The sequence below is a fragment of the Macaca fascicularis genome, chromosome 2 (genome assembly GCF_037993035.2).
Source record: "Macaca fascicularis isolate 582-1 chromosome 2, T2T-MFA8v1.1".
NCBI lineage: Eukaryota > Metazoa > Chordata > Mammalia > Primates > Cercopithecidae > Macaca > Macaca fascicularis.
Window position 1 is genome coordinate 160,464,497 of NC_088376.1, and position 13,211 is coordinate 160,477,707.

Consider the following 13,211-nt stretch of genomic DNA (forward strand, 5'->3'; position numbering starts at 1 on the left):
TGTTTCCCTCACTGGCTCTACTCCAGCCACAAAGGCCTCACTGCTCTTTCCTGGATATGCCAGACAAGTTTGGAATCTTTATCTTTGCTGTTCCCTTTGCCAGAAACAGTCTTCTCCAGAACGAACATGTCAGGTGTCATTTTTCCTTCAGGTGTCTGCTCAAATACACCTTATCAGTGATGCCTTCCCAAAACCCTATGTAAAGTATAATACCACCCTATCACATTCCCTTCCTCCTTTACATTGCTTTTCTCCAAACCATGTATCAATATCACCAGGTGACATACTAAATATTTGCTTTTCTTGTTTGCTGTCTCGATCTCCCTATTAGGAGGAAGGTCTGTGAGGGCCATATCCCCAGTGCATGGAACACACTGGGTTGCCATCTCCTTGAAACTTTTAGTTAGCTTCGAGGGCACACTTGGTCTCGGCTCTGTGATCTCTCTAGCTAGTCCTTTTCTGTCTCCTTGCTGGTAAATGAAAAAGGGTGGGAAGGTACAAACCCATTTTAGGAAGATAACCAGTCTTTCTTCCATACTAATCAGGCTGGGGCTTGAGGCAGCACAAAGACCAAGAACCACCTACCCTCCAGGGTACAAGACACTTTAGTGCCTTGCTTGAGCCTAGGAGTTCAAGACCAGCCTGGGCAACATGGTGAGAACCCGTCTCTGCAAAAAATATAAAAAACTAGCCGGGCTTGGTGGTGCATGCCTGTAGTCTCCGCTACTCAGAGGCTGAGACGGGAGAATCACCTGAGCCCAGGGAGGCTGAAGTTGCAGTGAGCCAAGATCACACCACTGTACTCCAGCCTGAGTGACCAAGTGAGACTCTGTCTCCAAAAAAAAAAAAAAAAAAAAGACGTTTTAGTACCCAAGGATGCCAGAAGCAAGAAAGAACTTTCTTTCTACGTGTGTAGATGGAACACCTGTAGCAGGAAAGCCAACATATAAAAGTGTATTTGCTTTCTTCTACTAAAAATGAAAACTACTTCCTAATAAAGAGAATTTTAAAATATATTTTTTATTGCTTCAATCAAAGGAAAATATAAAATTGAATTCACTATATAGTCACAAGAACTACTGAAGAACTGAAGTACCTTATTTTATAAAGTGAACAGGTAGTTTCTAATTTATCCTGCCACGGATGGATAGTAGGTACAATTATAATAAGAAGGGTGCAAATTAACATTTTTCTACCATAAAAAACAAGGTTGGCTAAATTTGGGGAATAATACTGAAAAATGCTCCTGATAAAAATAAAAAGAAACTACAGCTCAGCATTTTCCCCTGAATTTAGCCAAACTTGTTAAGGGAATGACCAAGGAATTATCGCAGATTGGAGGAAACTAAAGAGAAATAACAACTAAATGCAACAGAGGACCCCAGACTGAATCCTGGAACAGAAGAAAAATACATCAGCGGAAACAAAATCTTTTTTCTTTTTAAAAAAATATTATTGTAACATTGATGATAGGTAAAGTACTTCTTTGGGTTGGTTTGTTTGTTTGTTTTGAGACAGGGTCTCATTCTGTCACCCAGGCTGGAGTGCAGTGGAGCGATCATGACTCACTGCAGCCTCTACTTCCTGGGCTCAATTGATCCTCCAGCCTCAGCCTCCCCAGTAGCTAAGACTACAGGCGCATGTCAACATGTCCGACTAATTTTTGTATTTTTTGTAGAGTTGGAGTTTCACCATGTTGCCCAGGCTGGTCCCTAACTCCTGGGCTCAAGTGACCCACCCACCTCAGCCTCCCAAAGTGCTGAGATTACAAACGTGAGCCACTGAGCCCAGCAGAAACCCAAAGAAAATCAATATTTAGTTTAAAAGCAAACAACAAAAACCCAAAGAAAATCTCCATTTGGTAGGAGAAGCCCTTCCTCGGTATCTAGTACACATCTTCTGCAAAAGTATTTGCTGTAGCTGGAAGTTCTACAGCTGTCGAGACACACCCATTCAGGGCTGGATATCTTTGTTAGAAGGTCCTTCCTTGTATTGCTTTGAGTTACATTCCTTTGTAACTTGACTCAGTCTAGTTCTTCCTTCTAGAACTACACATAAGTCTAATTCCTCTTTTACTTGATCTTCACAGTCTATATTCTGCCTCAAGTTTCTTTTTGAAGTGTGATATACCCAAGTTCCCTTCACTTTACACATCATGATTTTTATACCCTTTATCATTCTTGTGGCAGAACCTTCAAAGTTCTGCAGTTTGTCAAATGGCCTTCTCAGAATCAAGCTCAGAACTAAACACTAATGTAGAGCCTATCAAACTATTTCGCTTCTTGTTTTGGACACCATGCTTCTATGCCTAAAACTGTCCTTTCTTTTTTAGCAGCTACATTACATTGTTGATCATTAAGGAATTTACAGTCAACTATTCCTTAGTCTTTTTCACATGGATTCCAATGAAGTAATTCCAGTGAAGGAGGAGAGAAGGAAGCACAGCTACTAACATGACCCTGCCATTATTACTCTCTTAATAACCAACTAATTTTGAGTGCTAACTACATGCCAGACAATTGCAATTCTATACCTACCTACACTTGACTTTTGCTGAGGTCTGAATGTGTTCCCCTCAAATTCATATTTTGTTTATTCATTTATTTTTCTGAGACGAGTCTTGCCCTGTTACCCAGGGCAGAGTGCAGTGGTGCCATCACAGCTTACTCCAGCTTCGACCTCCTGGGCTCAAGCAATCCTCCCACCCCAGCCTCCCAACGTGCTGGGATTACTTGAGCCACTGTGCCTGGCCTCAAATTCACATTTTGAAATCTTAACCCTCAAAATGATGGAATAAGAAGGTGCAGACTTTGGAAGGTGATTAGGTTATGAGGGTGGAACCCAAGTGAATTGGATTACTGCCTGTATGAAACAGACCTCAGAGGGATCCCCAACCCCTTCTTCCATCTTATGTTATAATGAAAAGACCACTGTGTAGGAAGCAGGCCCTCACCAGACACCAATTTTGCCTGAGCCTTCATCTTGGACTTCCCAGCCTCCAGAACTGTGAGAAATAAATTTCTGTGTTTAAGAACTACCCTGTTTATGGTATTTTGTTATAGCAGCTCCAGTGAACTAAGACAACCTTCTAAATCTGACTAAAGAACTCATTGCAACAAAACTTATAAAACGTTGAACAGAAACTGTACAAAGTAGCTCCCAAGCATTATTCAATTAATAAATATAAAATCTTGCACAACAGCCTCTTGAGGGTTGACTGTCACTACTAATCATTTATCCATACTTATGTGGTACGTATGCCTTGATTCTCAGTCCTATGGCTTTTTTTTTTTTTTTTTTCTCCTCAGAGAATCACACTGACAAGTGGTAAAGAGAGATGTCGAGGGTACCATTCTAAGAAAGCATCTTCACTCATCTGCAAGCTTTAATTGAAAGTCGCAACTCTCAACTGAGAAAGCCACATACACACATTTTAAAGCTGCCGAGTACCACCTTCCAGAAACCAAAGTGTCAGATCTGAGTTTCCCAATAGCTCTTCCTGGGCTGAAGTCATTTATTACACAAAACCAACTCATTATTTCCTTACATCTGGGCACCATCAATCTATTTTCCGACCTTTTCACCCTCAACATCCCCAAATCCCTTTGAAGTCAAAGCATCAGTCATTTTTGTCAGGTGTAAAACACACTGCACGTGCACGGGCATGCTCTGATGTTCACAATATGTAAAAACTTGAACATTTAGAGATCGCTTAAATCCCTGGTGTTGCATAAACGGCCTGATAAAAACATAAACATTTGCAAGGTAGCCTTCCCACATTTGTCGCTTTGGGGACGGAGGGTTCCTAAATCAGAAATGGAATGCTAGCAACACTCCATCACCTCACACAACCCCTATGCCGGGGCCAAGGGAGGCGGCTGGCAGGCCTGGAGCGCGGGCAGGCGCCGGCTCCCCGAGGAGACAGCGCGGACTGGCGCTCCCCGACCCCTCACCTCTCTTGTCCAGGAGCCACATGAATGCGAAGCAGGGCAGGAAGCCGATGGGCCCCCACAGCACGAGCAGCGCGATGTCCCAGCTGGAGAAGCCGTAGGCCTGGCGCGCCGAGTTCTGGATGGGACCCCAGGTGTTCCAGACCAGGCCCTGAACGAACGCCAGCAGCGAGAAGAGCAGCAGCACCAGCCAGCGGCGCCCGTACACCCGCCCGGGACCGGGGACCGCCGCGGGCAGCGCCGCCGCCGCCTCCCGGCTTCTCCAGGAGGCCCCCAGCCCAGGCCCGAGCCCGGGCCCCAGCAGCGGCTGCCTCTCCTCTTCGCTGCTCCAACGAGAGCCCATGGCGACGCGTCGCGCGCGAAGCCAATGCCGGGCTCAGTCCAGGTCACCGCCGACTAGCCCAGGGCAGAATCGTACGAAGCAGTGGGAGGCGGAGGCTGCTGTGGTCGCCCTCGGCCTCCGGGCCGCGCCTCGTGCGCCTGCGCGGCCCGAGCCGGGCCGGCGGGGAGGCGGGGCAGGCGGCAAGGAGGCTGCGGTCCGCCCTCCACTCCACCGGTGGCTAGGAGACACGGGCGAGAGGAAAGGAGCCAGGTCCCAGACTGAGGGCAGGTAGCGCTGAAAAGGCAGGGACAAGCGCGGCTGAGTCGGGGAGAGGGAAACTTGCAGAGAGGCTGTATTCGAGGAGGTTGGGCAAGGAACCCTGGGGTGTTTGGAGGAAGTGTCCAAGTTAGATCTTGTGCGTAATAAACAACTCAGTGACCTGTGCTCACTTAACCTAATGCTTGCGTCTATTTTGGGCTTATTCTTATTTTTGTTGAGTTAATAACTTCAGAAATTATAGGCAGAGGATAAGATTTAGGCGTAGTTGGTCCCAGGGGATTATCTCATAAAAATCATTTATGTACAATAAGTACTGCCTATTTTTGTTATTTTTTTTTTTTGTCTTACATATCCAAAGAGGAGATTGCAAACTAGCCAATTCCATTCATATATATGTAAACTTTTTTTTACCCATTTCGTCTGTCACTTAATAGGCGAGCAATAAAGGTATGTCCAGTAAAGTTGTAAGATTTTTGCCCCAAAGTGACCCAGATCCATCTCCAGTGATTATGATTTGACCACAGGGTAAACGAGAAGAAAGGTGGTTGTTGATCTCTTCACACAGCTGTTTGTTTATTTTGGTATACAAATCCAGAAGCCTGACAGCTGTGGATTAGTGTCCTTGAAAACCTAAGTCAAGCAATTTGGCTTGTCTGCATCGGGAAATGAGTCACAGGGAACGCAATCACAGGATTCTTTGCCCGAGGTTCGTATTTCCCGGCGGCCACTAAAATTAGAAGGAGTCAGGTTGCTACCAGAAGGGCAAGAGAGGTGTAAGAGAAGCGTGAGCTAGCCTCGCATTCAAGGCTGCCAAGAGCGGCTCGCGAAAGCTGAAGTCAGAGACCCATCCCACCGCCGGAGCCCCATAAAGCGTCAAACCTTCCCCTAAAACTCCAATCATCTAGGGTGGAGAAAAGCCGAGGCGGAAAGCAAGGATCTGACTAGAAAAGGAGACACAGAAACGAAGCTAAAACTACAGGAAAGAAGCGTAAGGTCCGGGTTAGGTAAAAAAGCGCCACAACTCAGACCACGTGTTCGTATTTCCACACCCGGGGTATCAAAACAAAGCTGCGTGGTCCCGCCCAGCATCCATCACGTGACCTCCACGTGAGCGCCTGCGTTTCCGTAGGAGGCGGGAGTCGCCGGGGCTCCTTCCTGTGGTGCAACTTCGGGTCCCGGAGCTTGGTCCCTACCCTGACCCCACCCCAGCTCCGCTCCGCCTTGGGTTCCGGCAGAACCCGCCTTGCGGTAGCCATGGCAGCAGGCTCCGAGGCGACCACTCCTGTGATCCTTGCAGCTGGGGCTGGAGGGGAGGAAGGTAGGTGCCAGGCTGAGGTCAGACCCTGAGTACAAACCCAGTACCAGTTGACTCTCGTGGCACCCCTCGTGGGGCCGTTTGCCTTAGCCCCGTCCCAGGTCTCTCTGGCCTTGCATTGGACTATGAAGAAAATTCTGTATTTTCTAGCGAGCGTGGCATTTCTCGAATTGTGGCATCCAGATTTTTGATCGTCATAGGGTAGCCTACCAGTGCTGTTTCACGCATGGGGTGTTTGTTTTGTTTTGTTTTATATTTGCCCATCGTTAGCTAAATAGGGGTGTTTTGAATGTTGGGATTAAAATTAAATTTGTGAAATTGAAGGCAACCTTTGAGATTAATGGGAGTTATCTGAGACTTGTGAACAGGGATTATGCGCTTTTATTCTATTTCAGTGAACCCTGGTTTAGCAAGTGGAGATGAGGTTTGGAGACCCATGAGCCTGAGATCCCTGTTATTATTTATTGAATGATTGCACCGTGCAGCGCTCTGTTCTGGATACTGTCGCGGGATCCAGAGACTTTTGAATATTTATAACAATACCTTTTCCAAAGGAGCCTAGAAAGGGAAAAGAATGACTTACTATATGTTCACCTGAACTATTCTACCAGTAGTACACTCTGTGAGGGTTGTTATCAGGAGGAGGGATCTCAGTGGAGAGAACATAAATGCTTCAAGGAGGGAATAGTTTGAGGTCGGCCTTTTTTTTTTTTTTTTTCTTTTGAGACGGAGTCTCGCTCTGTTACCGGGCTGGAGTGCAGTGGGGCGATCTTGGCTCACTGCAACTTCTGCCTCCCAGGTTCAAGCAATTCTCCTGCCTCAGCCTCCCGAATAGCTGGGACTACAAGCGCGCCACCATGCCCAGCTAATTTTTGTATTTTTAGTAGAGACGGGGTTTCACCATGTTGGCCAGGATGGTCTCGATTTCTTGACCCTGTGATCGGCTGAGGTGAGCCTTTCTGATTGGATGAGATGGTGGCAAACTCAGGTAGTGGTGCTGGGTTCAGGAAGTCAAGGAGCAGAAAAGGATGGATGTATTTAGGGATCAGATAGTTTGCTGAACCCCCATTCCAAGCAGAAGAAACAAATTATAGCCTTCTACTATCTGACCACTTTCTACTAGGGAGACAATTCTTGACCTTCATCTATACCTCCATTGCATTGATTTTTCCATTTTCTATCCACTGCACCCCCTTATCCAGAATGTATGTCGTTCCTTTGAAAAATTCTGTTGTCCCTTCCTGCACCTTTTTCTGACAAAACTCTTACTCTGGATGAAGTCAACCTTTTGCCCACTTTCTACCTGCACTATGCGCCTGAACTTTGCTGGAAAAAGTCCTGCACAAATTGATGACCGTATAAAGTGAAAATGGCCAAACTCTTGAATATTCAGCCAGTATGGGCTTGAGATCCCTTTGATCCTCTGTTTCTCTAGTGAGCCTACCGACTTTCTCCAATGACAAATCCCCGAACTCTATAACCTCTCTCTGCCTCTTTCTTAATTTCAGGTGATGACTTTGCAAGTCAGGTCAATTCTGCATCTAATCTGTCTACTTTTTTCCTCCTTCACTATCAGACCCACTTCAAATCATCCGCATTTTCTCACCTCAACTACTACTGTATCTTCCTGACTTGTGTCTCTGTTTTCTATTTTGTACCCCTCTAATCCCTTCTCCATTCAGCAGCAAAAAGTGACTCTTCCTTATGTAAAATTCTTCAGTGAATTACATTGCCCTTAGAAGTTAGAATAAAACCCAGACTTTTAACCGTGGCCTTGGTTTGGGCTCTGCTGATGTCTTTAGCAGGATCTCTTGTCACTCACCTCCCCTCTCGCTTTTCACATAGCTGACTTAATCTTTAGGTTTTAAAGTATGTCACCACCTGAGACCTTAAGAGACCAAACTATCTAAAACAGTCACTGTGATTTCTCTTGCACCCCCCAACCCTAGATGTTCTGGAATACAGCATCCTGCTTCTGTCATTTTACTTACTACAATCTGTATTTATTATTTGTTTTTTCCATTAGATTGTAAGTACCTTGAGGGCAGGACCTATGTCTGTTTCATTCACTGCCGTGTGCCCAGCTGCAAGTACAATGCCAGGCACATAGTTGGCACATGCCACGTTTGTTGAATGAATGAATAAGGGCACTCCATGCCAAGTCCAGAGGCAGAAGGAGAAACCATGACATTGGCCAAGAACTGAAAGCAGTGTCAGGAGTGGTAAGAAAAGAGGTATCCTAAAGGTTACCTTATGCCTGGTTAAGGAATCTAGACATTAAGATAGTAGGAAGCCTTAAAGAGCTTTAGGTGAGGGAAATAACATGATTAATTTTGGTTGTAGGAAGATCACTGTGACTGAAGGGTAGAAGATTGATTGGAGGGAGAAAGACTGGAGGACAAGGTACCTAATCCCTTTGAGCCTGAGTTTCCTCCTCTGTAAAATGCATGATCATTGTGAAGATTAGAGTTAATATGTGTAGATTATCTAGCATAGTATCTGGCAGGAATTGGATATTCAGGAATGGTGACCATTTTTATTATTAATAGAAAGTGCCAGCCTTAGTGACTGATGTTGAAACTGAAAGAAGAAATTAGAGATGTTATGTAAGAGAATGAGAAAAATAAATACATTAAATAAAGTCAAGTGAAAGGGTCGGTACATTCAGTACAATGATGAATACAATGGGAGTCATAGAAAAGTTCATTTAAAAAATTTTTTGTTTATTTTTTATTTTTGTAGATACAGGGTCTCACAGTGTTCCCCAGGCTCGTCTCGAATTCCTGACCTTAAGTGATGCCCCTACTTCAGCCTCCCAGAGCACTGGGATTTCAGGCATAAGCCGCTGCACCCAGCTGAAAAGTTCCTTTTTGAGCAAACTTATTCCATGATCAAAAAGTATTTGAATGGCATATGGTAAACAGACCTTTTTCATGTGGTAAAGCAGAAGACAGTCTTTGCCCCAAAATAGCTTATAAATATCATTTTTGGCAATAAAGACATAGATAAAAAGACCTGTAGTATAAGACATATCCAAAAGGTCAGATGTAATTAGCTGGGATATAATACTCAGTATGATACACATGAAGTACTTTGGAGGCTGAGAGGAGAAGGAACTAATAGAAATTGGGTTGGTTTGTGCTTCCTTGGATAATTTCTTGAAGATGAGCCAGGTGAGGAGACTGATTCTACTAGAGTAGAAATAGTGACAGAGAACCTGGGTGAAAAAGAGGAAGACTTGTATCCATTGAGTCCAGAGAAGAGCAGGGTAAAAACAGAAATGTTGAAGTGAAGAAGAGAAAAATCGTGGGTTTCAGTCTTTGCAGAAAAATAGAGCAAGGCACCACAAAAGTAAGGAAGTAGAGAAGGTGCTGGAGACTTCAGAGTGAAGAAGCAGCCAGCCGTGTTGGTGCACGCCTGTAATCCCAGCACTTTGGGAGGCGAGGCAGGCAGATCTCTTGAGCTCAGGAATTTGAGACTAGCCTGGGCAACATAGTGAAACCCTGTCTCTACAGAAAATACAAAAATTAGCTGGGCATGGTGGCACGCACCTGTAGTTCCAGCTGCGTGGGAGGCTAAGGCACAAGAATCGCTTGAACCTGTAAAGCGGAGGTTGCAGTGAGTTGAGATCATGCCACTGCACTGCACTCCAGCCTGAGCAACAGAGCCAGACCCTGTCTCAAAAAAAAAAAAAAAAAAAAAAAAAAAAAAAAAAGAAGCTTTGGCATGGTCGCCATAGGGTTGAGGATGATTAGGAGTGAGTCAGTGATTGGGAGCAGGAAAGGGTAACCGGTAGAGGTGAGCATAAAATCATAGAATTGATCACCTTGGTTATGCTTGATAGCTCATTATACAGAAGTGCTTAGTTTCAATAAAGTTTTATACATTGCTAAAAATCAGGTATTCTTATACAGTTATTTGAAAAAAAAATTTGTTTAGCATCATTTTATGCCACGCACTGGACTAATCTGTAGGGAGATAAAAGTAAGAGGTTTGCCTTCAAGAATGTGATATTGTTTGTTTGAAATAACAGCTTAGAAATAATTAAAAACAAACATGAAACTACTTATTGTTAATTAAGAATCAATTTAAATTCTGAATGTGAAATGTTATTCTCATAATCATACATTGATTGAAGCATTCATTGAAATTAAAAATTGCAGTTATTTGAGTGTGATTCTGTCTTTCAAACTGAGGTTATTATATTTCTTTCTATTGGGCTGTTTTTTAGTTTTTAGTTATAGCCAAGATTATGCCTTGATGAAGAGAAGAAGAATGTGTTAGTAACTCTTCTTCCAGTGCTTCCTGAGGAAATATCTCATCTAGAGTTGTATGGAATTGATTTTCATTTAGAATGAACATTCCTACATAACTGGATTTACTCTTTTTCAGCTGGCGACACATACTCACCATGTCATTTTTGTTCTCATTTTAAAGGGCAAAGGGTGGAGGAGTTTAAAGAAAAGCAAAAGCCTGTGTTATCTCAAAAAGTAAAAAATTCCCATGTTAGAATCCATATGTAATTCATAATGTAGATAAAATTTTTAATTTCACTGAATGCTTGGTAATAATGAGTATCAGAAAAACAATACCATTTATTTTATTGTGGTAAAAACGTATAACATAAAATGTACCATGTTAACCATTTTTAAGTGTTAGTAGTGTTAGGTAGATTCACATCATTGGGAAGGCGATCTCTAGAGCTTTTTCGTCTTGCAAATCTGGAACTCTACATCCGTTAAACAGTAACTCCCCTTTCTTCTCTTCCCCCAGTCCCTGGTAACTGCCATTTTATTTTCAGTTTCTAGAAATTTGACCACTTTAGATACTCCATATAAGTGGAATCATATAGCATTTATCTTCTTGTGACTGGCGTGTTTCAGTTAGCATACTGTCTTCAAGGTTCATCCATGTTGTAGTATATGATAGAATTTCCTCCCTTTTTAAGGCGGAATAACGTTCCATTGCATGTGTAAGCATTTTGCTTATCCATTTGTCAACAGACGTTTGAGTTGTTTTCACCACTTAGCTATTATAATAGTGCTGCTGTGAACATGGGTGTGCAGATGTCTTTTCAAGACCTTGCTGTTGAATATTTTTGAGGAAAAGTAAGATAAAATAATCATTTATTTTAAATTATCAAAAATTCACTTAGGGGAGGCTGGGCTTCAGTGGAAACATTTTGGTAGAAATTTTGGAGGTACATTGCAAAAACCTTTAGTATTTGAGATGTCATTCCTTCTAGTGTTAACTTCACTTAAAATATAGACAGATTTCCTTTTTCTTGCTTTGGTTTAAGACTAGTATTACTTTTGAATTTACGAGCCATTTTTTGAGGTAAAGATAAGTTTTCTGGGTTAAATGGACAAACGTTGTAAGTGTAGGAGGATGGAAAGAAACTAAAAAGCTCATGAACCTTTGGTAACTGTCCAGCATGTAACTGTCTCAGGTGCCCAGCCTGAACTTCCCGCATGTTCACTGCCACACCAAGCATTGGTATTGATAAGGCTAGGTCATAACGGCCGCGGCACTAACGTTTGTGGTTTTTTTCAGTGACAGACATCACCTTCTAGACATTGAAATTCAAAGGGTTTATGGTTAGCCATCATTTTACTTAAGCATTATGTTGCCTTTCAGGAGAATTTTCTTAGTTTGTGTTGACATTTTAAAATAGTGGCTACAAAATGAAAAATTCTTTTTAGTGTAAGTTTTACCATTCAGTCTTTAGTACTAATCCAGTCATTTTGTTAGCTAGTACTTGCACGATTCCATCGGGTTTTTCTAACATGGCCCAAATGGTCATTATGTTTTGCCCTAATATCTACCATTCCAGAGGTTTTAAAATTTCTCATATGTATATACTATAGTTGTCTGATGAAACACCACATATATACTTAGATGTATACATTCAGAAATAAATGATCTCACTGTGCCAGGACCCAGTTTTAAATTCATGCTATATCATTATAGTGAGTCTCTGTATTGTAATGTGAGACTTACTCTTATGTCAACTTCTGAAGGTTTGTAAAAATCTTTTTAATTTTTTCATTAAAATTATACCTGATGAGAGACAAGGTATAATTTCAAGATTTTTGTTATATTCTATTAATATTAGGAGTATTCTGGACACATGGTAAATGTTCCTTATTCTTGTCTTAAAGTTGAAATCTCAGATACAAATCCAGGCCAGGTGTTAATTGACTGACACCAGATAGTTGGCATACTCAGAGAAATTAGGTTTCAAATTATCTTGTACTTTGCATTAATTTTAAAAAATTACTGAGAAGGATGCAATTTATTTGTGATGATGTTTCACTATCTCCAAAGAATTAGTTGTTAACTAAGGCTGTAATAAATTGACTGGAGAACGTGCTACATTTGGAGAGAGAAAATTTTATTGTGTAATACCCAGATCACTCATCTGTTTTTTTCAGCAGTTTCTAAGTCATCTAGTTAAAAATTACTACCTGCTGCAAGTTTAGACCTAAATACCCTTATCCTTTGAAGACTGTTGAGGTTGCTTCAGAATTTTTATAGCTCTTTGCAAAATATTTCTAGCATGGAGTAACTGGGTGCATCCGTAGGCTGTTTAATTAATACAGGGTAGCATCACATTCTTCTTTAAAGGAAATTGTAACATTTAAATTCATTAATTTAATGGCCCAGTTTATTGTTGATTAAATTATCAGAAGCCAAATTAGTTTTATCTCACAACCAGCTGATTGTTTTATTTCACGATGGGCCTGAAATTCTGTAAATATGCTAATTTCCTGTTATGATGAACATCTACTCTGCTTTGCACACACTTCATAGTGCTTTCATTCATTTAGCAAATGTTTTGGCATTTAATATATACCAGTCACTAGGCCAGGCACTCTCTCAGCAAATTTTAGTATTGGCGGTCTCCTATTAAATAATCTCTGGGATGTGTGGGATTTTTAGATCAGATAACTAAATTTTTTAAATTTAACTTTATGCTAGAGAATATTTACTTCTTTGTAGCTTTTTTGTCAAAACACTACTCATGCGCTACTGTCACCTGTGTACATATTTATAAAAGGCTACCCAGTTATATCTACTCAAATATGAACCATTTTGGGAATAATCAAAGCCATGTGATCTATTGGCTCTAATGTAAGGTAAGTAGAATAAATAAATCCCTACCCCAAAGTAATTCGTGCTTCTGTTTTTCTCTGCCCTTTAAAGTTCCAGAAGCAAAATGTTCATAGGTTGAGTATTTTACAACCTTAGAACTGTGTATGTCAGACTGTGTGTCAGACCAGCCATGATTCATCCAGCCCAAGCCACAGAGCACTGTATAGGGAGAATATGGTTATCCTGGAAA

General features: G+C 42.0%; 2 protein-coding genes across 13 annotated transcripts in view; one reads left to right on the forward strand and one right to left on the reverse strand.

Annotated features, from left to right (window-relative positions):
• The window catches only part of SLC49A4 (solute carrier family 49 member 4), a 101,565-nt gene extending 97,133 nt beyond the window's left edge, over positions 1–4,432 (reverse strand). For all 6 annotated transcript variants that reach the window (XM_065539140.1, XM_065539139.2, XM_045385513.3 and 3 more), the window contains exon 1: positions 3,954–4,432. In XM_065539140.1, coding sequence (XP_065395212.1) covers positions 3,954–4,293 — 340 coding nt within the window. In that variant the 5' untranslated portion in view covers positions 4,294–4,432. The remainder of the gene's footprint in view (positions 1–3,953) is intronic.
• Positions 4,433–5,682: 1,250 nt separating this feature from the next.
• Positions 5,683–13,211, forward strand: part of HSPBAP1 (HSPB1 associated protein 1) — a 47,808-nt gene continuing 40,279 nt past the window's right edge. For 5 of the 7 annotated variants that reach the window (XM_045385509.3, XM_045385510.3, XM_005547972.5 and 2 more), the window contains exon 1: positions 5,683–5,869. In XM_045385509.3, coding sequence (XP_045241444.1) covers positions 5,806–5,869 — 64 coding nt within the window. In that variant the 5' untranslated portion in view covers positions 5,683–5,805. Of the gene's footprint in view, positions 5,870–8,214; positions 8,270–13,211 lie in introns of those variants that run through there. The other 2 variants (XM_074033306.1, XM_065539137.2) reach the window with 2 other exon arrangements.